Source organism: Heloderma suspectum, chromosome 3 (assembly GCF_057233095.1).
Source record: "Heloderma suspectum isolate Gila_16-S chromosome 3, 16-S_ref, whole genome shotgun sequence".
Classification (NCBI taxonomy): Eukaryota; Metazoa; Chordata; class Lepidosauria; order Squamata; family Helodermatidae; genus Heloderma; species Heloderma suspectum.
The window spans coordinates 328,554,564-328,577,716 of record NC_139460.1 but is presented as its reverse complement, the minus strand read 5'-3'; the positions used below and the strand labels follow the sequence as shown (position 1 = coordinate 328,577,716).

Here is a 23,153-nt window from a genome sequence, read left to right as displayed (position 1 = left end):
CAGATGAAACAAGCTGCATCCTAAAGAGCAGCCTGGGATTTGGGCCGCAGCTCTTGCGCGGCTGGTTTGGTTTGGCTGCTCCCTCCCTGCCATCGCCAAACCATTCATCCGTTTGATAAACACTGCTTCAGAAAATTGAAGGCTTCCAGCAGCAGCATTTCTATCCCATCTTGGAAACACACAGGCAGCTATGCCCTGGGAACAGCTTCTTTCATCGCACACTCATACTGCAGCTGCAAAAATATTATCCACGAGGAACTGGGGGAAGTAAGGGAGGGGGCGTTCCTTACAGCAAGTGGGAGGAATCTGAAATCTTGATCATCTTTGGGCTAACAAAGAACATCTATTTCAGGATCAAAAGTTGCATGAGGAAATCAAAAGCATCTCTGGGGGAGGGGTGCCACTTTGGATGCTTTTTATTCATCTCTGTCGCAGGTTGGCTAACATTTCTGAATTGCATTGTCATTCCCTTAGGGACATAAGACACAGGAAGCTGCCATACCCTGGGTCAGACCCTTGGCCCATCTAGCCCAGTATTGCCCACACGGACTGGGAGGCGTTCTCCAGGGTTTCAGGCAGGGGCTTTTCCTGCGCCACCTGCAGATGCGAGGGCTCAGACCAGAGGCCTTCTGCGTGCAATGCAGGTGCCTTGCCCCGAGCCATGGCTCCTCCCTCTTTAGCCCTGCTGTTTTAATGCTGTTTGTAAGTGCCCCCTGAAGGATGGAAGGCAATCTGACCTGTCATGGGCATAGTTAACCCACCAGGAAGTTCTCCTGCACAAGCCTCGTTGGAATGAATGGTGCATCCAACAACTCTTCCATAACCTGCGCCTTCCGTTTCTTTTGCTGGCTGAGAAGCCCCAGGAGGTGGCTGCCTTCTTTTCTTGCTGCTACATGAGACAGTTCCAGAATCAAAATTTAATGGCATTGCTTCGGCATCTGACATTGATCCATTCTCATCTGCAGCACTGGAGCATCACGCAGCCATTAAACTTCCTGAATAATGTGGATGAATTGCTCTGTCCAGGAAACGGGCCTGTTGTGGCGCATTTTTCAGCCTGAAAACTCTGATGGTCTTGAAAAGGCAGACTTGAGGCTTGCTTGTGCCCTGCGTACTGATCAGTAGCAAATTGTGAGCCACTGTGATGCAGTAGTTTGGTGGATTAAAAGCAGGGGAACTGGGCACAAATCCCCACTGAACCATGACGCTTGCTGGGTGATCTTGGACTTGCCTAAACTACCTCACAGGGTTGTTGCGAGGATAAAATGAAGTGGAGGGAGTGGGGAGAAAAGAGGCACATAAATCATCCCAAATTCATTGGAGGAAGGGTGAGATCAAAGTGGCATAAATAAGTCTTCAACAGAGGTAGGCAACCTTTTGGGGCCATGGACGCATATGGCAATTTGAGAAGCCGTCCTCCCCCCTGCCCGCCCGCCCCCCACAATGGGAGGTGTGGCAAAGGACAAACAACCTGCCCAAAAGGTTGACCAAGGCAGAAGTGGAGTCTGAGCCCCAATGCACTAAACAGCTCCCATGGGCACCATGTTGCCATCTCTCTCATTCTTGAATATCAAAAGAAAACTGTTTCCGTATCTCCAAGAACTTCCTCGTGTACAATGACGCCCTGCAGATCTCACAGGGGGTGGGGTGGGGGTGGGGGTAAGTAGATGACGAGAAGATTGTTGCAGGAACACAGACCCTTACAGCGCAATCCTATACGTGCCTACTCAGAAGTAAGTCCCATTGAGTTCAGTGGGGCTTACTCCCAGGTAAGTGGTAGAGGATTGTAGCCTTTGTTGCTCAGACCATCTTCGATTCAACCCCCATCTCAGCCCAAGCTCCTGTTGGATATAATAATGCTGGCTTATTGTAACCGTACAGCAACCCTGGGAAGAATCTGTTAGGCTGCTGCGGGCTGCTCAAGATAAGCCTCCCCAAACCTAGTGTGTTGGACTACAACTTCCAGCATCCTCTGCCCAGTCATGCTAGGACAACACATCTGGAGGGCACCAGACTGGGGGAGGCTGCTCAAGGCACTTACAGAATTCAGATTCCAACCCAGATTTTCCCGTCCAGTTTTTCTGGCAGAACTTGGCTGGGCAGAAGTCATTTTAGAGTCAGATTCCACAGGTATCTTTTCAGAATTTTCCCCTGAAAAGCTGACTTGTTAAAACAAGGAGATTAGTAGGGAGGCATTCAGAGGCTGCAGCTGCCTAAATGGCTGGCAGTGGGAATGCAGCTGCCACTGCCAAAGACCCTCCTGCCCCAGCAGTCTGAGCCTGGGAGCTGCTGTGTCCCCCAGAAAACGATTCCCAAACTGCAGCCTGTTTCTGCCACCCTCATAAATTCAGTGGACAAAGGTCTGGAACGGCGACACGGTGCCTGACAGCCTCCCCCAGCCCGGTGCCCTCCAGATGTGTTGGACTACAACTCCCATCACTCCTACCGAATGGTCACGCTGGTGCCATATTTATGCTACTGTTCTTTTTGAAAGGAGAGAGAATGCCACGTATGCTGAATCTGCCCCATCCTGACATTCGGAAGGTCAGATTTCTGTCTGGGATTTAACTGGGGTGAAACTGACCTTCAGCCAGGATCCTGGGAAATTAATGGAGGAGAATGTTTCCCATTCTGTTCATCCCAACTGTACAGAATGTGGATGACTTGTTTGTTCGTTAAAATATTTATATCCTATATTTGGGTAGCTCACTAGCATCAGTTAAAGCAATATGTAATCCATAAAGCAATTAAAACAAAGAACTGAACTAAAATTAGCCGCCACAGATCACAGAAATGGGGAAGGAACAACCAAACCAAAGCAAAAGCAGAGTGAAAGAGAAAGGTTTTGGCAGCACATCAACATGCTAATAAAGAGGGACTTCACCACACCAGGTTTTTTCTCCTGCAATTTACTGGGGCTTCTGCTTCTGGATCCTTTGCGGAATAGATCGGCTCTTTACATGGGCGGACACATGCTTTGAATCAAAGATTTCCTCTCTCAGTAAATTCTGTAGGTTTCATTATGCAGCCACTAGATGGTGCTGCCGACATAACGCATTAACTTTCCTTATCACTTTATCTCCGATCCTTTTGAAGGCGGGATAAAGGGGGGAAAGGGCGAGAGACGTCCTGGAGTTTGATGATATAACGTGAAGGGCCCGCAAGCTTCCGTGAGTGGCCAGTCACGAGAGTGCAATAAATCACTCATGTAAGAGAAGCTCAGGGAATCAGTCGGGCCTCCCAGGGTAGGGAGTTCCACAACCAGGGTGCCACAGCTGTCAAGGCCACATTCGGTGACCCTCTGTCCCATGTTGGACCTCTGATGGCAACAAAATGTGTAACAGGTCTGAGTGCAGTGAGAGGACAGGCTGTTTAGGGCTGTATATGCCATAAGCAACACTTTGAATTGTGCTTGGAAACGAAATGTTAGGCCAGGCAAATCATTGGTCTGATCCAGCCATAGATAGATATTATGTGCGATACCTGAGACAGCGCCTTCTCCCTTGCCAACCTGCCCGGCCACTGAGGGCATCAGTGGGCATGCTCCTGGGGCTTCTGCATGGCCCTATGGCCCTACTGGAGTCCACCTGGAGAAGAGCCTTCTGTGTGGTGGCCCTCTTTCTATGGAACTCCCTGCCTCTGGAGGTCAGACAGGCACCAACACTGTGTTCATAGAATGATACAACAGTAGGGTTGGAAGGGGCCTAAAAGACCATCAAGTCCAACCCCCTGCAGGAATCCAAGTCAGAGCATCCCTGACAGATGGCTGTCCAGCCTAATCTTGATTGCCTCCAGTGGGGGAGAGCCCACCGCCTCCCTAGGGAATTGGTTCCATTGTCGTGTTGCTCTAACAGTCAGGAAGTTTTTCCTGATGTTCAGCCAGAATCTGGCTTCCTGGAACTTGAGCCCATTATTCCGTGCCCTGCACTCTGGGATGATGGAGAAGAGATCCTGGCCTTCCTCTCTGTGACAACCTTTCAAGTACTGGAAGAGCACTATCCTATCTCCCCTCAGTCTTCTCAAGGCTAAACATGCCCAGTTCTTTCAGTCTCTCTTCATAGGGCTTTGTTTCCAGTCCCCTGATCATCTTTGTTGCCCTCCTCTGAACCTCTCCAGCTTGTCTGCATCCTTCTTAAAGTGTGGCGCCCAGAACTGGACACAGTACTCCAAATGAGGCCTAACCAGTGCTGAGTAGAGGGGAACTAGTACTTCCCGGGATTTGGAAGCGATGCTTCTATTAATGCAGCCCAAAAGAGCATTGGCCTTTTTTGCAGCCACATCACATTGTTAGCTCATATTCAGCTTGTGATCCACAACAATTCCAAGATCCTTCTCACTTGTATTGTTGTTGAGCCACTTATTCCCCATCTTGTAACTGTGCATTTGGTTTCTTTTTCCTAGGTGCAGAACTTGGCATTGATCCCTATTAAATGTCATTCTGTTGCTTTCTGCCCAGCGCTCCAGTCTATCAGTGAATTTTGTTTCTGTCTTCCAAAGCATTAGCTATCCCGCCCAATTTTGTGTCATCTGCAAATTGGATCAGCATTCCCTGCGCCGCCTCCTCCAAGTCATTCATAAAAATATTAAAGAGCACTTGGCCCAGGACTGAGCCCTGCAGTACCCCACTTGTTACCTCTTCCCAGTTTGAGAAGGGCCCATTGATAAGCACTCTTTGAGTCCGATCCTGTAGCCAACTGTTTATCCACCTGATCGTTGTTTCATCTGGCCTACTTTGAGCTACTTTGCTCATCGGGATTTCATGGAGCACTTTGTCGAAAGCTTTGCTGAAGTCAAGGTATATTAAGCCTACAGCATTTCCACAGTCCACAAGGGAGGTTACTTGATCCAAAAATGAGATCAGATTCATCTGGCAGGATTTGTTCTTGACAAATCCATGTTGGCTTCAAGTCATCACTGCATTGTTTTCAAGGTGCTTATAGATGGATTGCTTTATCATCTGCTCCAGAATTTTCCCAGGGATTGATGTCAGACTGACTGGTCTGTAGTTCCCAGGTTCCTCCTTTTTACCCTTTTTGAAGAGAGGGACAACATTCGCCCTCCTCCACTCATGAGGCACTTCCCCCGCCCTCCATGATTTCTCAAAGAGAATAGACAGCGGTTCTGAGAGTTCTTCTGCCAGTTCCTTTGTTACTCTAGGGTGCAATTCATTTGGCCCTGGAGATTTGAACTCATTCCAAGTAATTAGGTGTTCCCTGACCATATGTCTGTCCATCTCAAGCTGCAATCTTGAGATCCTCAAGATTGTCCCTTCAGCCTGTACTTCGCCTTTGCCAGGGGGGTCATAGACCCTCTTTTGGGAGAAGGGTGAGCCAAAGTAGGATTTGAGCACCTCTGCCTTTTCTTTGTCATCTGTTATCATTTTGCCATCCTCATGTAATAGCTGAACCACCATTTCTTTCCTCTGTCTTTTACTATGCACATATCTGAAGAAAGCCTTTTTGTTGCTTTTAGCCTCTCTCGCTAACCTCAGCTCATTCTCAGCTTTAGCCTTCCTGACGCAGTCCCTGCAATTCTGTGCTACCTGCCTGTACTCTTCCTTTGTTGCTTGGCCTTCTTTCCACTTCCTATATGTGTCCCTTTTTTGTTTTCAGGTCATCTCTAAGCTTTTTGTGAAGCCACATGGGCTTCTTCAGTTGTCTTCCACCTTTTCTTCTTGTTGGAGTGGTTTGTAATTGTGCCTTGAGAATTTCCTTTTTTAAAGCTCCCACCCAACTTGGACTCCTTTTCTCATTAGAGTCGCTTGCCATGGGACCTTACTTGTCATTGTTCTGAGTTTATTAAAATCAGGTTTCCTAAAATCCAGGGTACGTGTTCGGCTACACTCGGCTTTTGCTTCCCTTAGAACCAAGAACTCAAGTGTAACAAGGTCGCTTTCCCCCAGAGTTCCTGTAACTGCTACTTTATCCACTAAGTCATCTCTGTTGGTTAGGATCAAGTCAAGGATAGCCAATCCTCTAGTTCCTACCTCTACTTTCTGTAGGAGGAAGTTATCCGACACACAAGTCAGGAATTGTTGCTTTGGGCACTTCCTGAAAACAGCGAAAAAAATACGGAGTGTTATTCTTTTATCTTCTTATCTTTTTATATTTTGTTGCTCACCACTCCAGAATCTGTCTAGATGTGGACTGGTAAATAAACGTTGTAAATAAATAAATAAAGTACTCTGAACTTCAGAGTGCTTTGATAGTTTAGTGACCCATGCACTGGTAGCCTCATATCTCAACCACTGCAGTGCGTTCCGTGTGGGGCTGCTCTGATGTGTGGGCTGGAAGGTAAGCTAGTGAAGAAGGCAAGATGGTTGTATGATGGGTCTAGGTGCCTCCATACAATACTGTTGTTGAAATAACTGTCCCGGCTGCCAATTTGCTACTGGGCCAGGTTTAAGGTTTTGGTATTAACTCACAAGGTCCTAAAGAACTTGGGACCAGGATACCTGAGAGAATGGAACTGAGAGAATGCTTCAAGCACCACGGATCGTTCACCTTCTCTCCACCCCCTCCCCCAGAATGGGTGTGTGTGCATGCATGTGTGGCCCTGATCCCCGAGCCAGCATCACATGCGGCCCTCAGGGCTGAACAAGTTGTGCACCCCTACCATAAACTACCCTAATTCATATTGCACTAGCAGTGTTCTGAAAATCTGTCCCGTAACGTTGAATACTGTGGCATCTCCCCATCTCTGTTTCTCCCCATGCATGAGGATAGCACAGTAGTCATGCAGTGAAGTACTGAAAAGGAACAAAATGTCCATGGCATGCAACACCCACCCCCCACCCCCTCACACACAAGCTGTCAGATTGTGTGGCATTTCCTTTTGCTCTAGAACTCCACGGCCAGCCTGGGAGAAGCATCCCTTGACCCCATCTTGAGGTTTCCGCTGAAAGGCCAGTGGGTGATTGGTGAACTGCGGCCAGCCTGTCAGTGAGTCATCAAAAATGTAATAATCTCAACGTGGCAGGGCGTTGCGGAGGGGGTCGGTTGGTGAAAATTTTCGTGACAGGGAAAGCTGAATTCCCAGCTCTGCCTCTGACAGCCCTGGAACTGGGCTTCAAGGCAAGCAAAGAGGCCTGCGACGGGAGGGGAGAGAGCGAGAGACTCTGTGAGGCTGGCAGTTCTATGCACCCTGTGGCTCGGGTTCAAGCAGCCCATCACCAGCCGATCAGCCGCTGATGGGCAGAATGGATCCAGCAGGCTCCTGGGAGGGAACCCTTTTCTGCTGCCAATGTGTTTTCTCAAAAGTTTCATTCTCAACTAATTCTGCTGCAGTCACCTTCCTTATGTCTTGTCTGGATATGCAAACTTGCCAGTGTCAAACAGAAGTTGGAGCAGAGTTATTCTCAGTTGCTCCAGATGGCAGGATCAGAACCAAGGGTTGGAAGTTGCAAGGACGCAGATTTTGGCAAAACATTAGGAAAACTTCCAATAGTGGAGCAGACTGCCTTGGAGGTGGTGGGTTTCCCTTTGCTGGAGGTGGTTAAGCAGAGGCTAGATGGCCATCTGTCAAGGATGCTGTAGCTGCACCCTGCAGTGGGGAGCCTGCATTGAGCAGGGGGTTGGACTAGATGACTTCCAAGGTCCCTCCACCTCTATGAGCCTATCCATGCCTGCTCCAGACTCACATGACCTTTGTTTGAGATGATGTTTAGATAGAAGCTTTGCTGAAAGGCTAGAGACCCTTGTCTGTCAGGAGGTCTGGAAGGGTATAGAGGCATACAGATGGCAAGGCCAGAGCAACTTGGCTGGGCAGGGCTTTGTGACATGTGGAATTGCTCTTGCAAAAGGTCCATCTGTACTGAGAAAGAATTCCTGGCTTATCACCCCCACCCCCTGCAGCCCCCAATCAGCATGAAAGCAGAAAGAAGCGTTCCCTGGTTTTTAAAACGGTTGATGCATTTCTTGTTTTGGTTTTAGCAACGGCTGCCTGTGTGTTTTCCTACAGGAATGCACAGATTCCAAAATGATGCCATTTGGCATGGCTTCATTTCCAGAGGAGGCCTTCTGGGACTCTACTTTGTGTGGAAGTCAGTTGTGTCCTGGCCTCTCACAGAGAAGTCGATTGTGGATGTGTAGAGAATAGTATAGGTTTCTCAGGGGGAAGGATTTTCTCCCTTTCAATATTGCCCTTGTAGCATCTTTCTGCCTGCCCATATTCCATCTCTTGGAGTGGCTCCATTAGACTGAATAAGCATGGCAGTCCTCAGGAGAACTACATCTCCCATAGTCCCTACATTCAGCAAAGGGTCCCAGCAATGCTTCAGGACATTTTATTGCTTCCTGATGAACAAGAGAGATGATTAGTTATGAACAGCCTATTAATTTGGCCTGGAATAACCCTCTTAATTGCCCCAATGTCAGTTTCTATTCCATACAGTGAGGAGAGGAGGATTTCCTCTCATTATTATTTTTTCTTTTCATTTGTTATAGGAAAAGAGTGATATGGAACAAAACAGTCATATGGAATAGAAACCAATATTGGGGCAATGAGGAGGGGTTGTTTCAGGGGTAATTAAAAATCCCTACATTCATCAGGAAACAACAAAATAGACTGACTCTGCAAACAGGAAGCTTTTGATTAAAGGTACAGGAGCCTTGAAAAGCGTCAATAGTACTTTGACTGTCCAGACTAAAAAGGCTGATGCTGCATTTGCATTTAATTGCAAAGAATGGAGAAAGAAATCACCAAAACTCCGAACTGAAAAAACATGGGAGGGCAACACACAAAACACTGTGTTGGTACAGGCTGACAAAACCTTGTCTGGATTCTCTCTAAAAAAAAAAAAGAATGAATAAAGGATGGCAATTCTAGAAAGAAAGAAAGAAAGAAAGAAAGAAAGAAAGAAAGAAAGAAAGGAAGGAAGGAAGGAAGGAAGGAAAGACAGACAGACAGACAGACAGACAGACGGACAAGTGTGGAAGCAACCTGGGGTTAGCCAACCTGGCTGAGGTCATCCCGGTCACACTCTTAATAGCAAATATAACATGAATACGGGGCAGAAAGACATAAAGTCAGGTCCACACACCAACAAACAATGTGCAGAAATCCAAAGTCTCATTCCACTACAGCCATAAAATAACTGTGACATAGTAGCAGTACGACAGAGGCTAAGCTGCAGCTAGTCTCTGTAGCCCATCCCAGAGGGTGCCCGATTTCTTGCCCCCCTGTGATTTGGAGCCAATTCCTGCAAGCTGCCTGTAGAACCAGAGGAATCCTAAGTGGTGGACCTCTGTGGGAGCAAGCGCCCTCCTGGGAGATCACTCCAAGTGGCTCATCTAATCTCTCTCCAAACATCTGTGCAGTAATTGTGATCCGCAGGTTTCAGAAGTGCTTGCTTGCTGGGGGTGCAAATGTTAACGGAGTATTCTCCACTCAGGCAACAGCCGCATTTCCCCAGCGATGGAAACAAAACAGCTTGTTGTCTGAAAATGAGCGAAAAGAGAAAGGTGATTGTTAGGACTTTGCAGACTCTGGTAAAGGGTATTTTAAATCGTGGCAATTTCCAAACCGTCCCTGCCAATTAAATTTAACTGCAAACTACATTCCTTTAAATCAAGGACTATAAAGTAAGTAAGGGAAGTCTGTGCGTCCCAGTGTTAATTATGTGGTTGAAACCGATCGGTGCTTGAACGTGAAAGACAACCCAAGTAGGGGCAGGGCTGCTCTGCAGCGGGGGGCGGGGGGTGGGCAGTGGGGGTGTAAGGACCAAAGTAGCCTTCCTCAACCTGCAGCTCCCATAATTCCCAGCCAGCCTGGCCCAAGGCAAAGGTCTGTCGCCACAGGGGAGCAGAGGGGCGACAACACCATGGGATTTGAGAGTTCCTCTGGCCCCTCCAAGAGGGGGTCTGAGACTCAGTGCAACTGCTGCACCCATCAGAATGGCCCCACGCAGGGGAGGGGGTTAGCTGCCCATTGGACTCTAGTAGGCTTTGAATGGAGTAGCCAGGGTGGCAGCCCTTAATGGGTTAATCTGTGCAATCAGTTGATGACAACATTTCCTTGCGATAAAGATTCTCCCACCAAATGGTCTCCCTTCCCTATCTAGGCGGTGTGTCCTCCCTCCCCACCCTGTCTCTGTCTCTGTCTCTCTCTCTGCCCTTGCTCTTCTTTCTTCCTCCTCCTTGCAGATGGAAGTGAGGAGGTGGGATGGCTGGGAATGAGGCCTGGAAGAGCATATGCAGAGTACACAGAAGCCAACAAGGGAGTGCAGGCTGATGTGCGGGGATAAGAACAGCCTGAGCATCTGCAAAATGTTGTTGTTGTTATTTTATTAGTAATAAAATAATTTTATTTCGATACTGCCCAGTAGTCAGAGCACTCTGCGCTGTTCACAACACTTGCAAAACATAATATAAAAACTTTAACCCGCAAAATTTAAAAACAATTTAAACAGCTAAACCAGTTACAATGAGATCCCGGAACCTGATAAACAACTGACATTGCAATCCCATCATATGGTGTCAAGTGCTTGGGAGTAGAGGACAGTCTTAACCTGGTGCTGAAAAGACAACAATGTTGGCACCAGGCAGACCTCAGTGGGGAGAGCATTCCACAATCAGGGGCTACCACCAAGAAGGCCCTCTCCCTTGTTGCCACCCCCCGAGCGTCCCTCCAAATAGTCAAATGTCATTGATCAACTCATTGCTTAAAAACTACACGATGGATCAATTCAAAAGGTTTCCTTGGTTGGCACATGTTACTATACTATCAGGTCTGGAAACAAGATTGCAGCACCAGTCAATGGCATGAAATGAAAATATCCCAAGTATGCTGGTTTTATTTTTAGACAATGACCCAACTGTCATGGTGTAAAATGACAACCGAAGCCATTGTTCCATCTGAATGTGTATTTTTGTATTTTGGTCCTCTTGGGGTGGGTGGTGGTGGTGGATCTGTAAATGCCTGCTGTTGTCTAAAACAAAAAGCAGTTCACTGCAGCAGATCGTTGTCTTGGTTGATGCTATTCTATAGGAGAAAAACAGTTCTAACCTCATGAGTCTTTGGGGTAGGAAGGAAGGGGGTAGAAGTAAATGAATGAACGAACTCAGAGGAGCAGGGCGGGGCACCTCATGGAAGGCCAAGGTCTGTTGCCCTCCACCCACTGCCTGCATGGGCGCATCAGATGGCTGCCGCTGAAGCCCAGCCTGCATTCTTGAGAGTCCCAAAGAAAACCCTCTTTCTTGGGGATGGCGCTGTCTTCTGTGTCATGCTGTCCAGGTCTGTTGCAGTGGTTGAGCAGATTCAGATGCCGTCCCTGAACTCCCTTTGGCAACATTTCTGGGAGCACCGGTCTGTTGTGGTTTTGCCGTGCCAGGGTTTGTGCGGAGAGCCTTGTTTTCCTGCCTTCACTGCTCCAGCCGAAGCGAAGGGCCAGGCCTCCTGCCGACCCTGGAGCGCCCCAGAGCCAGCCCCTTCTCTCCGGCTGCAGGACGGCAGCAGCAACGCTCCCAGGCAGGGTGTTTCCCTTGCACTGTTGTTTGGGGAAGGTATGAAGCAATCACCTGCTGTTTCCATCTTTCTTCATCTGCCAGTGCAAGTGAGAGGAATCCCTTCTCCTCTGTGTGTGCCTGGAGACTTGGTGGTCAGCACATAGAGAGGCTGGCTAGCAAGCCAAGCCCACATTTTGTGGAGCCCTTTTGAACCCTCTCATTCTTGCCAAAATGACCACTGGTTTAGATGGCTTCAGAGGGGGATTAGAGGGGAGGTATGTCACTGGCTATGAGCCATGTTGCTGAAAGGAACAGTTGGAACCTCCATAATTCTGAACACCTCTTGCTGCAGGGGGCACAACAGGAGAGGACTCTTGCCCCCCCCCCCCCCGTCCTCTCCGTGGCCTTCCCAGAAGCATCTGGACCTGGCCAGTTTTGCAAACGGCGCTGAATTAGACCGAGGGCTCAAGTTATATTCTGTGTTCTTAAAGCCTTCCCTTTAAGCAGAGGTGGGGAACCTCTTTCATGCTGAGGGCCAAATTCAGTTTTGGAGAAGCTCTTGGGGGCTGCATTCCAGAAAGCAAGGGGGCAGGGCCAAAATGCCCGTATGTTTCTTACTGCCGGTCGCTGAGCCTTAGGAGAGGCATTTCAGCTTTTGAGGGGGGGGGGATCTGCAACAGCTGGAAAAGCACCACATGATTGGTGGTCAGGGGCAAGAAGCGTGGCTATCTGGGGAACCCCATAGGGACAGTTTTGGCCCACGGGCCTCAGGCTCCCTACCCCTGCCTTGAAGCAACTGTTTCTTGAGATCTGTTCAGCCTCCTTTGGCTTTATGTTCTGTTCATTGAAGAGTGTATACTAAGAATTACAGCAGCTATTTCTCAGCTGAGAGGTTTCCAAACCACTTCAAATTAACCTCTTCCTTCTTTCTGCTTTCTCTCTTGCATGCTGCAGGACATCTTCACACCAGAGTGCAAATTTAAGGAGTCTGTCTTTGAAAACTACTATGTTATTTATTCGTCTACGCTGTACCGGCAGCAGGAGTCCGGGAGAGCCTGGTTCTTGGGACTCAATAAAGAAGGGCAGATTATGAAGGGGAACCGGGTGAAAAAGACCAAACCATCATCACATTTTGTACCGAAACCCATAGAAGGTATGAGGAGCTCGTAGTTTGCTTTCTCTGCATGAGTGGTGTGTGTTTGGTGAGAGGGGGGCAGAGTCCTGGCTTCCTGCAGATATTGGGAGGGGCCTGAGCAAGGTCAGGCTGGCTAGAGGCCACAGGGCTCTTTTGCTTTTGCTTTCCTGGATAGAATGCAGCTGAGCGATCTGGAGTTTGTTTGCTTTGCAACTATCATTGGCATGATACATCATGATTATTCCTGCTCCTCTTGGCTTGTGATGTGTTGCAGCTTGGATTATATGATAGCAAGTGGAGGCTATATGAAGAGAGGCAGTTGGATATCCCCAATGAATGTCTCGTCTCACGAAGCCCTGGTATTCTAATGCCTGTGGGGAGAGGGGGAAGGGGGGGAAATTAGTTACACCAGCCTCTTCACCAATATCCTTGGAGATGGACTGGGAAAGACCCTTCTTGGCCTTGGAGAGCTGCTGCCGGTCCACACTGGGCGAGATGGCCTGACTCAGAGTACAGCAGGCCAGACCTTTCCAGGTGACGGGACTGTGGCTCAGTGTTGGAGCTCATGCTTTGCATGGAGGTGGTCCCAGCTTCAGGGCTCAGTGAGTAAACCACACTGCGCTAGATGGACCAATGCTTTGGCAGGCTTCCTCTAATCGTTTCACCTTCTGCTAGGCTGCTCATCTCAGCCTGGAAAAGTACATAGAGTTGAGACAAAGAATGGGAAATACCACGCAGTCAATGGCTACTAGTCCTGATGGCTATCTGCCACCTCCAGGATCAGAGGCAGGATGCCTGTGTACACCAGTTGCTGGGGAACATGGGCAGGTGGGGGCAGTTGCACTCATGTCCTGCTTGGGGGTTGCTCACAGTCAGCTGGCTGGCCACTGTGGGAACAGAATGCTGGACTAGATGGACCCTTGGTCTGATCCAGCAGGGCTCTTCTTATGTTCACTTCCTCCCTCACCTCTATATGCTTTACAAGGCTGAGACTGCTCGCTTTCCAACTCTGATGGGGGAAAAGATGGGTGGGGGGTGCAGAGACATTGTAGGTGCCAGGGGAGGTCTTCATCGGTGTTTGTATGCCCACGGGCAATGCACTGGGGACCCCAGAATTAAGTGATGAGTTGTAAGGCAAAACATACTCTACTTAACAAAACTGTTTATTTAAAGGGCAAGAAGAAAGAGAGCACAGAGAATAAAGGGGACATTCTTCCAGCTGTAGCCTGCAACCTGCATGTTCCCTGCGGATCACCAGTGTGCCATAAAAAGAGTAAAGGGCAGTACTGTTGCATAGATGTCTGGTGAGCCCCTGGTGTGCTGTGCAGGATTAGCCAAGAAAATGGGGGGCAGATGGGATCGTACATCTGTGGGTGACCATCAGGAGCTCAAGCTGTTTGTGGGGAAAAGCATGTGCGTGGCAGCCTCCAGCCCATGGCGATCACTTTCCAATCTTTCCCAGCACACGCTGGGAAACCAGATCTTGGCTCAGCTACAAAAGGCAGAGCACAGCTCCTCTGACCCCACAGTCCTTTTGTCCTTCTGCTGGAGGAATGACATCCCCCCCCCCCGCTCCCAACATCTGTGATAAACAGGCTGTGGGCATCATCTCTATCCAGGAGCCAGCCATGGGGTCTCTCTGCAGTCCCCTCTAACAGATGGTGCAGAGAAAGAAAGGGGAGGAGGGAGAGAGGAATGGATGGAGGAGAAGGGACAGCTTCCAGACGGCCTGTAAACTGGCCTACATAAGCCCACCTTCTGTTGCAACCTCAAGGTCATTGCTATTCCCCAAATGTCCTGTATCGTACTCTGGACTCCCTGAGCACCAGACACAGCTGTAGGTAACCATCCATCTTAGACAATGCTCCTGCTGTGCGGGATTTATCCCTAGAAAGGGAGGCGCTAGGAAAAGCCTTGCCTTCGGAGACCGCTGCGAGGGTCGTGTGTTCCAGGCGGCCTTTGCCGGCTCTCCTCTGTCCTGCCCTTCAGTCTGCTTTGCTGTGCTCCTCAGCGATTTTGCCTGGTTCCCCACTGAGGATGGAGGGACTCCTCTAAGAACAACTGCAATGGGTGCTTTGCCAGGGCTCAGCTGCTGCGATTTATCATGTGACGTGGCACTTTGCAGTGGCAACGTGCTCGGCAGCCTTTGCCCCATTCAGCCTTAAAAACACACATGCTATAATGTAGGTCACTGGACATGGGACAGTGTAGGTTTTGCACTATGGAATGTATTCTGCTTCCAGCATTTTCTAGCAGTTAGGGTACATTGGGCTACGTGGGTACCACATTTCAGCTTTCTACGTGTTATGGTGGTCCAGCATTGTGTGCAAGAATCCCAGCAAACAGCAGACTTTGTGTGGTCCAGCAACTGGCCAGTGGCCCTGTGGTGGACTGGGGCCGAACCTCCTGCCTTCCTCTGCACCAGGAAATGGATGTGTGTCAGGTGGAGAGAGCGAGTATGGTGAGGGGCCGTCTCCCCCATCCTTCTCACTCACTGCCACCAGCACAGTTATAGAGGGTTGAGGCTGTGCTGCCCGTCTGGGGAATGGGGGAGCCACAGGAAACCTAGGGAGCAACCTCCCCCAATCAGCTATGAGATCGATGACTGGGGGATAAAAAGTTCTTTTTAATTCACTGTTAGGACCGAAACAGACACTAGTTTAAACCTGTGCCTTCTTTTCATTTTTACTGCCCAGTAAGTGCAGGGGTCCAGATCCAGATCTTAAAAGCCCCCCTAACCCTCACTCTAGGGTATCAGTTGGGGGCCCTGTGCCTACTCTAGAGTAAAAATGGGGGAAATGGAGGTACATTTACAGTGATGTCTCTTCTGGCCCTCCGCTGTGCATCACTGAATGGTGGGTTCTCTGTTGTTGGCCTGGGGGGTGGGGTGAGTGGTGGCCTGGTAAACCAGAGAGCTCGCCCCCACCCCCAACACACCCTCCCTCACTCGCCCTGGTTCACGTCACGTCTCTGGACTGTCCTCTACCCGTCCCACATTTCCACATCTGCTATAAGCCACTCAGTTGAGCTCTTCCTTCTGCCCCTTTTAGAGCAGGCACTCGAAAGAGAGGATTAGGGCTGGACAGAATGAGGACCAGAAGCTGCACAGCGACAAGTGTTTTGCTTTAGAAAATGCCAGGCACACAGATCGCTGCAGATTTTACTCCTCTGCAGCAAATGCTCCGGAATCTGCTTGGGCGTGGGGTGTTTATGGTTAAATTCCAACAGAAAGCTTGTAAACGTGAAAAGCGCCCCCCCCCCCCCCCCGGCTTTAAAGTGTTGTTCAGAGAAGCAGCAGCCGAGGCCTGACATTATAAAACACTCCGAAGCCCCATAAACTAGCTCAGTACCTTGCGCCCCGCCAGCCTCGTATCAGTGAATCTGCCATTTTGACAGCCTTCCCATCCTCACCTGGAAAGGGCTGTTCCCTCCATGAGGCCAAGAAGAAGGACGTGGCAGCTCAAGGTATTTCGCTCGCCAGCTCATGCCCCAGCTGCCACCTTCACGGCTTGGGGCTGTGGGATGCGCATCGAAGCACCCAAGTGCTGAGCGGGAAGGCCGAAGTCCAGGAGGCTCACAAATGGTGCTCCTCATCCAAGGGAAGGGAAAGGGACATCGGAAGCTGCCTTATATTGCGTCAGACCACAATCCATGCAGCCCAGGACTGTGGCACTGACTGGCAGCCATGGCTCTCCAGGGCTGCAGGCAGGGGTTTTCCCCAGCCCTCCTGGGAGATGCTGCCGGGGTCGAACTTGGGACCTTCTGCGTGCAAGGCAGGGGCTCTGCCACTGAGCAACAGCCCCGTCTCAGACTGACAGGTCTGGGGCTGGGCCTGGGGTGGGAGGAGCTAAGGGCCTTTGGGTGGACAGGGCATAGAATCACAGAATAGAAGGGCTGGAAGGGGCCTGCAAGGCCATCGAGTCCAACCCCCTGCTCAGTGCAGGAATCCAAGTCACAGCATCCCTGGCAGGTGGCTGTCCAGCCTCGTCTTGAACGCCTCCAGTGTGGGAGGGCCCACCGCCTCCCTGGGTAATTGGTTCCATTGTCGTATTGCTCCAACAGTCAGGAAGTTTCTCCTGATGTTCAGCCAGAATCTGGCTTCCTGTCACTTGAGCCCATTATTCCATGTCCTGCACTCTGGGATGATCGAGAAGAGATCCTGGCCTTCCTTTCTGGGACAACCATTCAAGTACTTGAAGAGCGCTATCATATAGTCTTCAGTCTTCTCCAGGCTAAACATGCCCGGTTCCTTCAGTCTCTCCTCATAGGGCTTTGTTTCCAGTTCCCTGACCATCTTTCTTGCCCTCCTCTGAACCCTCTCCAGCTTGTCTGCATCCTTCTTAAAGTATGGCACCCAGACCTGGACACAGTACTTCAGGGGAGGCCTAACCAGTGCTGAGTAGAGGGGAACTAGTACTAGGGATTTCGAAGCTATGCTTCTATTAATGCAGCCCAAAAGAGCATTGGCCTTTTTTGAAGGCACATCACTTTTTTGGCTTATATTCAGCTTGTGATCGACAACAATTCCAAGATCCTTCTCACTTGTAGTGTTGTTGAGCCACGTATCCCCCATCTTGTAACTGTGCCTTTGGTTTGTTTTTCCTCGGTGCAGAACTTGGCATTTCTCCCTATTCAATGTCATTCTGTTGCTTTCTGCCCAGCACTCCAGTCTATCAAGATCACTTTGGATTTTGTATCTGTCTTCCAAAGCATTAGCCATCCCGCCCAATTTTGTGTCATCTGCGAATTTGATCAGCGTTCCCTGCCCCTCCTCCTCCAAGTCATTCATAAAAATGTTGAAGAGCACTGGGCCCAGGACTGAGCCCTGCGGTACCCCATTCGTTACCTCTCCCCAGTTTGAGAAGATCCCATTGATAAGCACTCTTTGAGTCCGATTATGTAGCCAACTGTGGATCCACTGGATCGTTGTTTCATCTAGCCCACTTTGAGCTAGTTTGCTCATCAGGAGATCATGGGGCACTTTGTCGAAAACTTTGCTAAAGTCGAGATATATTATGTCTACAGCATTCCCACGGTCCACGAGGGAGGTTACTTGATCAAAAAATGAGATCAGATTCGTCTGACAGGATTTGTTCTTGACAAATCCATGTTGGCTTCGAGTCATCACTGCATTGTTTTCAAGGTGCTTACAGATGGATTGCTTTATCATCTGCTCCAGAATTTTCCCAGGGATTGATGTCAGACTGACTGGTCTGTAGTTCCCAGGTTCCTCCTTTTTACCCTTTTTGAAGAGAGGGACAACATTCGCCCTCCTCCAGTCATCTGGCCCTTCACCCGTCCTCTGTGATTTCTCAGAGAGAATGGACTGTGGTTCTGAGAGTTCTTCTGCCAGTTCCTTTATTACTCTAGGATGCAGTTAATCTGGCCCTGGAGATTTGAACTCATTCCAAGTAATTAGGTGTTCTTTGACCGTATGCCTATCGATCTCAAGCTGCAATCCTGCCTTCAGCCTGCACTTCGCCTTTGCCAGGGGGGTCATAGACCCTCTTTCGGGAGAAGACTGAGCCAAAGTAGGATTTGAGCACCTCTGCCTTTTCTTTGTCCTCTGTTATCATTTTGCCATCCTTATTTAATAGCTGAACCATCCTTTCTTTCCTCTTGTCTTTTACTATGCACGTAGCTGAAGAAAGCCTTTTTGTTGCTTTTAGCCTCCCTCACTAACCTCAGCTTGTTCTCAGCTTTAGCCTTCCTGACGCCATCCCTGCAATTCTCTGCTACCTGCCTGTGCTCTTCCTTTGTTACTTGGCCCTCTTTCCACTTCCTATATGTGTGCTTTTTTGTTTTCAGGTCATCCCTAAGCTTTTTGTGAAGCCACATTGGCTTCTTCTGTTGTCTTCCACCTTCTCTTCTTGGAGTTGTTTGAAACTGAGCCTTGAGAATTTCCTTTTTTAAAAGCTCCCACCCATCTTGGACTCCTTTTCTCGTTAGAGTCGCTTGCCATGGGACCTTTCTGATCATTGTTCTGAGTTTATTAAAATCACTTTATTAAAATCAGGGGGGCAGGAAGAGGGTTGACGGTAACTCTTTGGACTGGGCAGGAGGGGCTGCCACTGGCAGTGGACCGAGAAGTGGGGAAGATGAAGGGAGAATCTGCAGAAGGAGACGGGGCAGGAGGGGCTGGGGAGGACAGATAAGCTGAGGCAGCGTGAGCCAAGGTGTCTGGGAGTGAGGAGCTGGCTTACACCGTGGCTTGACGTAACCAAGCCTTTGGCTGAATGTCTGTATTAATAAGGGTCGATGTGTCTGCTGGGTGGATGCTTCCGTTGACTCGAGCCTGTAAGGTGCGCTGCATGTGATGGGGAGGTGAGAGGTTGGGGCGTGCGTGCATGTGTGTGCATGTGTCGAGGAGCTTTAAATATGGGGTGTGCTAGTTAGAAGCATGTGTCTCCTTGTTGTCCTGATCCTGTGATGGGCGAAGCTCAGGGGGGCACCTTCCTCTGGGAATGGTCTACTGCTGCTAAACCCGTTAGCTCCAAGTGCTGTCACTGTGGGATCTGGAACATGTTGGCACCAAGCTCCGCCCGGCTACGAGGACCAGGGCGCGATGGAAAATCTTGCCTTCTCCCCTCCATTGCTTACCTTGGTTGGCTGTTCCAACTCAACTAATTCATCTGATGCATTCCCTGTTGTGCAGGATCATGGCTGTGCAATGCTTCGTACTTTGGGTTACGCACACACGTTGTGCAAGCCCCGGGGCCAGAGGGGGCAAGAAGGCAGCAGAGCTGTGACTTCGAACATGGATCTCCTCCAATCACATACAAAAAGGGATGGGGGGGGGTGGAATTCGAAGCATAATTGGGGTGCCTTGAGTGGAGGCTGTGAGCCCTCCCCCCATCCTCAGTCGCTGCCCACAGGCCATTTTCTCCAGGCTGTGTTGGAGTTCAACTGGGGGACAAGGGACAGGGGGGCGGGGATGACCGTAGGAGTCAGACTGCACAGGGGACGGCAGGCATGGTGTGTGTGTGCGGGGGGGGGGGTGTTGTGCTTTAAATCACACCCTCCTTTGTCTGGAATTGGGGCAGATCCACATTCAGAAACACAGTCCTGCTGCTGTTGTGGGCAGTTTGGCCCATGTTTGGCTGACGCGATGAACGGCAAGCAGGAGACCTTAAAGGGAGTAACTGCAGTTCCGTTGCAGGGCTGCACAGGTCACTGTGTGTGAAGGTGGCCCCTCTGGGCTAGGGGTGGTGGCTCTGCAAGGTGTTTCCCAGCACCTGCTAACAGAGGCACTTTTACCTGGAGATGCTGGTGATCGGGATGGGATGGATCTGGCAGAGAGAGACAGGGAGAAGGGGAGAATTTGCCTTCAGTGAAAGGGGTGGTCTCTTGGAGCAGAAAACTGTGGGCTCAAAGTAGTGTTTGGAGGCTCAGATCCCAGCTCTGCCTTGTACGCAGGTTCTCTGGCAAGTTATTTATCCTCACCAGTTTGCCTTCTGTGAAATGGTTTTTTTGATGACTTGCCACGCCCACCATGGCAGCCATTTTATAAATGGGCACACCCATGTGGCATCTGTTTAGTGGCAGCACCCACAACATGTTCCCAAAAACTGAAATGTGTCCACAGGTCCCCAAAGGTTGGGGAACCCTGGCAGAGCCCCCCCCCCCCAGCTTGGGAGGAGCTGGAATGGGGCTGTAAAGATGCCACGTGCCTGGTCCCTCTGGGTCCTCGAAATCCTGGTTCCTGAATTATTCAGGTTCTTCCCCCACCACCACATCCCTGACCCAAAATAAACCCAGAAGAAAGTACTCAGGCTTTGGCTCAAAGCTCAAAGGGTGGAGTTGCTTCTTAGCGGCAGACAGCCGAGATCAGATGGCCATATGAAGCTGCCTTCTGTCACCCTTCCCCCAACCTTGTGCCTTCCAGAGGTGAACAGCATTGCCAGTGGTGATGTTGGCTGGGGATGATGGGAGCTATACTCCAGCCATGCAGAGGGCACCAGCTTGGGGAAGCCTGGTCAAGCTTGGTCTTGACTGGCAGTGGCTCTCCAGGGGTTCAAACTATGGATGTACGAGAGTTTTGTTTCTGTTTGCAAATCACTCGAAAATGCCCCATTTGTAACCCTGAAATGTTCACAAATTCCCGAACCTGCCTTCTCAGTTGCAAAATGTGCACTTTTTAAAAAATGTATGCTTTTTAAAATGCACACGTTAAGAAATGCACAATTTAAACTGTGCATTTTTAAAATGCACATTTTCATGCTGTAGTCAGTGGGATAACAGTGTCCACTTTTGAAAAATGTGCACTCTTCCCATTCAAAATGCACACTTTTGCCATTTGAACAAACCTAAAGAACAGGTTGCAAATGGGAATGGGAGCAAACCCAACTGAGCTTTGATGTGGAGTTCAGAGAATTTTGGTGAACTCCAGCCTCCCTGGCTCTCCCATCCCTGTTCAGACAGGGGTCATTTTCAGTCCTAGCTGGAGATGCTGGCGGAGGCTGAACCTGCGTGCGAAGCCGGTGCTGTACCTGCCATTTCTGACTGGCAGTGACTGTCCCTTGTCCAAGGCAGAGCAATGTCTTTCCAGGCCATGAACACTGAGATCCTTTTGATGGGGTTTGAGCCTGGAAGCTTCTGCATGGGGGGACATTCCCTGCTCCTGAGCCCTGGCTCTCCGTCTGAGCTGCACTCCAGTCTACCACTTACGCAATGGTGCTGAGAGGCTCTGGGATCCTGACTGCTCCCTTCTCTTCTTTTTGCAGTGTGCATGTACAGAGAGCCATCCCTGCATGAAATTGGAGAGAAACAAGGACGCTCCAGGAAAAGTTCAGGGACGCCTACCATGAACGGAGGCAAAGTCGTCAACCAGGACTCGACATAGCTGAGAGAACTGCCCCCCGCCCCTGCGTCTGACTTCTCCCCGCCCAGCCACCCACCCACCCAGCGAGCCTCACAGAGGCCGTGGAGAACGGAGGCAGGCAGGAGCTTCCAGTACCGGCCAAGATTCCGAACTCAACCCTTCCCCCCTTTGTGTAGGATGGGAAGATCCTGCCTGTTGCAATGTTTTAGAACACACACACACAAAGCGAAGGAAAAAATATATATAGATAGATCTATTTTCAATCAGGACTCCATTAACATTTAAAAAAAACAGCAAAACTGTTTGCTCTGTGATCAAGGGGGGGGAAATTGTTCATCTCTGCATAATAATATAATAATTACAATAATTAATTATTATCTAACAATAAATAAATAAAGGTGTTATCTTTAAAAATAAAACAAATTTGCTTTTAGAGAATTGAACTCTGTGATGTGAAAGCCAGTGCGAAGGTTGGTGAGAACTGGATGCTGCCTGAATGTGTGGATTCTGTGATTTGCTAATCCACAATCCTTTTCCCCTAGACCCACCTTGCTGAAAAGCAGTGTACTTGTGATTCAAAATCTCTGCTTAAATTAGAGGGAGAGTCTTTTGCCTAATGATTAACGTAAAGACAAGCCATGACATCTGTATCAACTGTTTACTGTTAGCAGTAATATGTAGGTGGCATTATCCAGTATTTGAGTCCTTTCCTGCACTGAAGGACAGTTTACCCACGTGCACTTGCATGCGTGAAAGAGTCAACGCACATGACGCACCACGGATCTTGAGTGATGAAGGTTGTTTGCACATAAAGCTACAAGTCACCAAAGTCCTTTTCATACAACCCCACCCCCCACGTGCACACACAAGTACAGCCTGCCAGCCCTGTCCCCCAATCCCACATCCAGGTGGCATGGTGCCTCAAAAGGGGGGTCTGCATGGGTACAGCTGTACATATATAGTGGCCCCCACCCCATGCAGTTGGAACCCGGACCATGCTGGATTCCTGATCGTTTCAAGAGCGTACATGGATACATGCTTACAGGTACATCGGCTCTCCTTTCAGATAACCCACCAAATGGGTAGACGTGGGGGGACGGGGTGTGAGTGTGTGTGAGGGGGGGGGGGAGAAGCCTTTTTACAAATCTCTTCATTGTTTCTATATCAAAATGCATGGCCAACTTAATTTCTTACAATTCTTTTGCAATCTCTTGCTGGGGGTGGGGGGGGTAACTGACAATGTCTACAGAGCATAAAGATGACCTATATGGAGAAAAATAAACTGCTAGAACTGCTTTTCCCTCGGGAGGGTGGGGGGAGGCACAGTGGGTGGCTCTCCGTTTGCCAAAGAAGGAGAAGTAGGTCTTTTCCACCCCCAGATCTGCTGCTGAAACCTGTTTGGTTGTGGGGAGAGGCAATGGTAGGCATGGGGGGCTTCTGGGTGGAGAGCTCCTAGCACCACCAATCTCCAGCCATTGTGCAGCTATTCTGTCTTTTCATACTGAACAGATTTTCTGCAGTAAGAAAAAGCCCAAGAGGAGCAGCAGGAAAACACGGGAGAGTGACAAGTTACATCAGCGTCTGGATCCTCGGTAAAATCCTATGAATGTGGCAGGCTGGCGGCTCCAGAAAAGCCTCACGGGGAAGCACCCATGATGTACCCCCAATCTAGAAGCAAGCCATCTGAAAGGGGGATACGAGAGAGTACAGCGTGTTCGTGGAGAATGAGAATAGAGAAAAAGTATTCCCTCAA

General features: G+C 49.6%; 1 protein-coding gene across 2 annotated transcripts in view; it reads left to right on the top strand.

The window, feature by feature from the left end:
* The window catches only part of FGF12 (fibroblast growth factor 12), a 336,785-nt gene extending 314,949 nt beyond the window's left edge, over positions 1-21,836 (top strand). For both annotated transcript variants that reach the window (XM_084847822.1, XM_084847821.1), the window contains 2 exons: positions 12,399-12,597; positions 21,303-21,836. In XM_084847822.1, coding sequence (XP_084703948.1) covers positions 12,399-12,597; positions 21,303-21,421 — 318 coding nt within the window. In that variant the 3' untranslated portion in view covers positions 21,422-21,836. The remainder of the gene's footprint in view (positions 1-12,398; positions 12,598-21,302) is intronic.
* Positions 21,837-23,153: the final 1,317 nt, after the last annotated feature.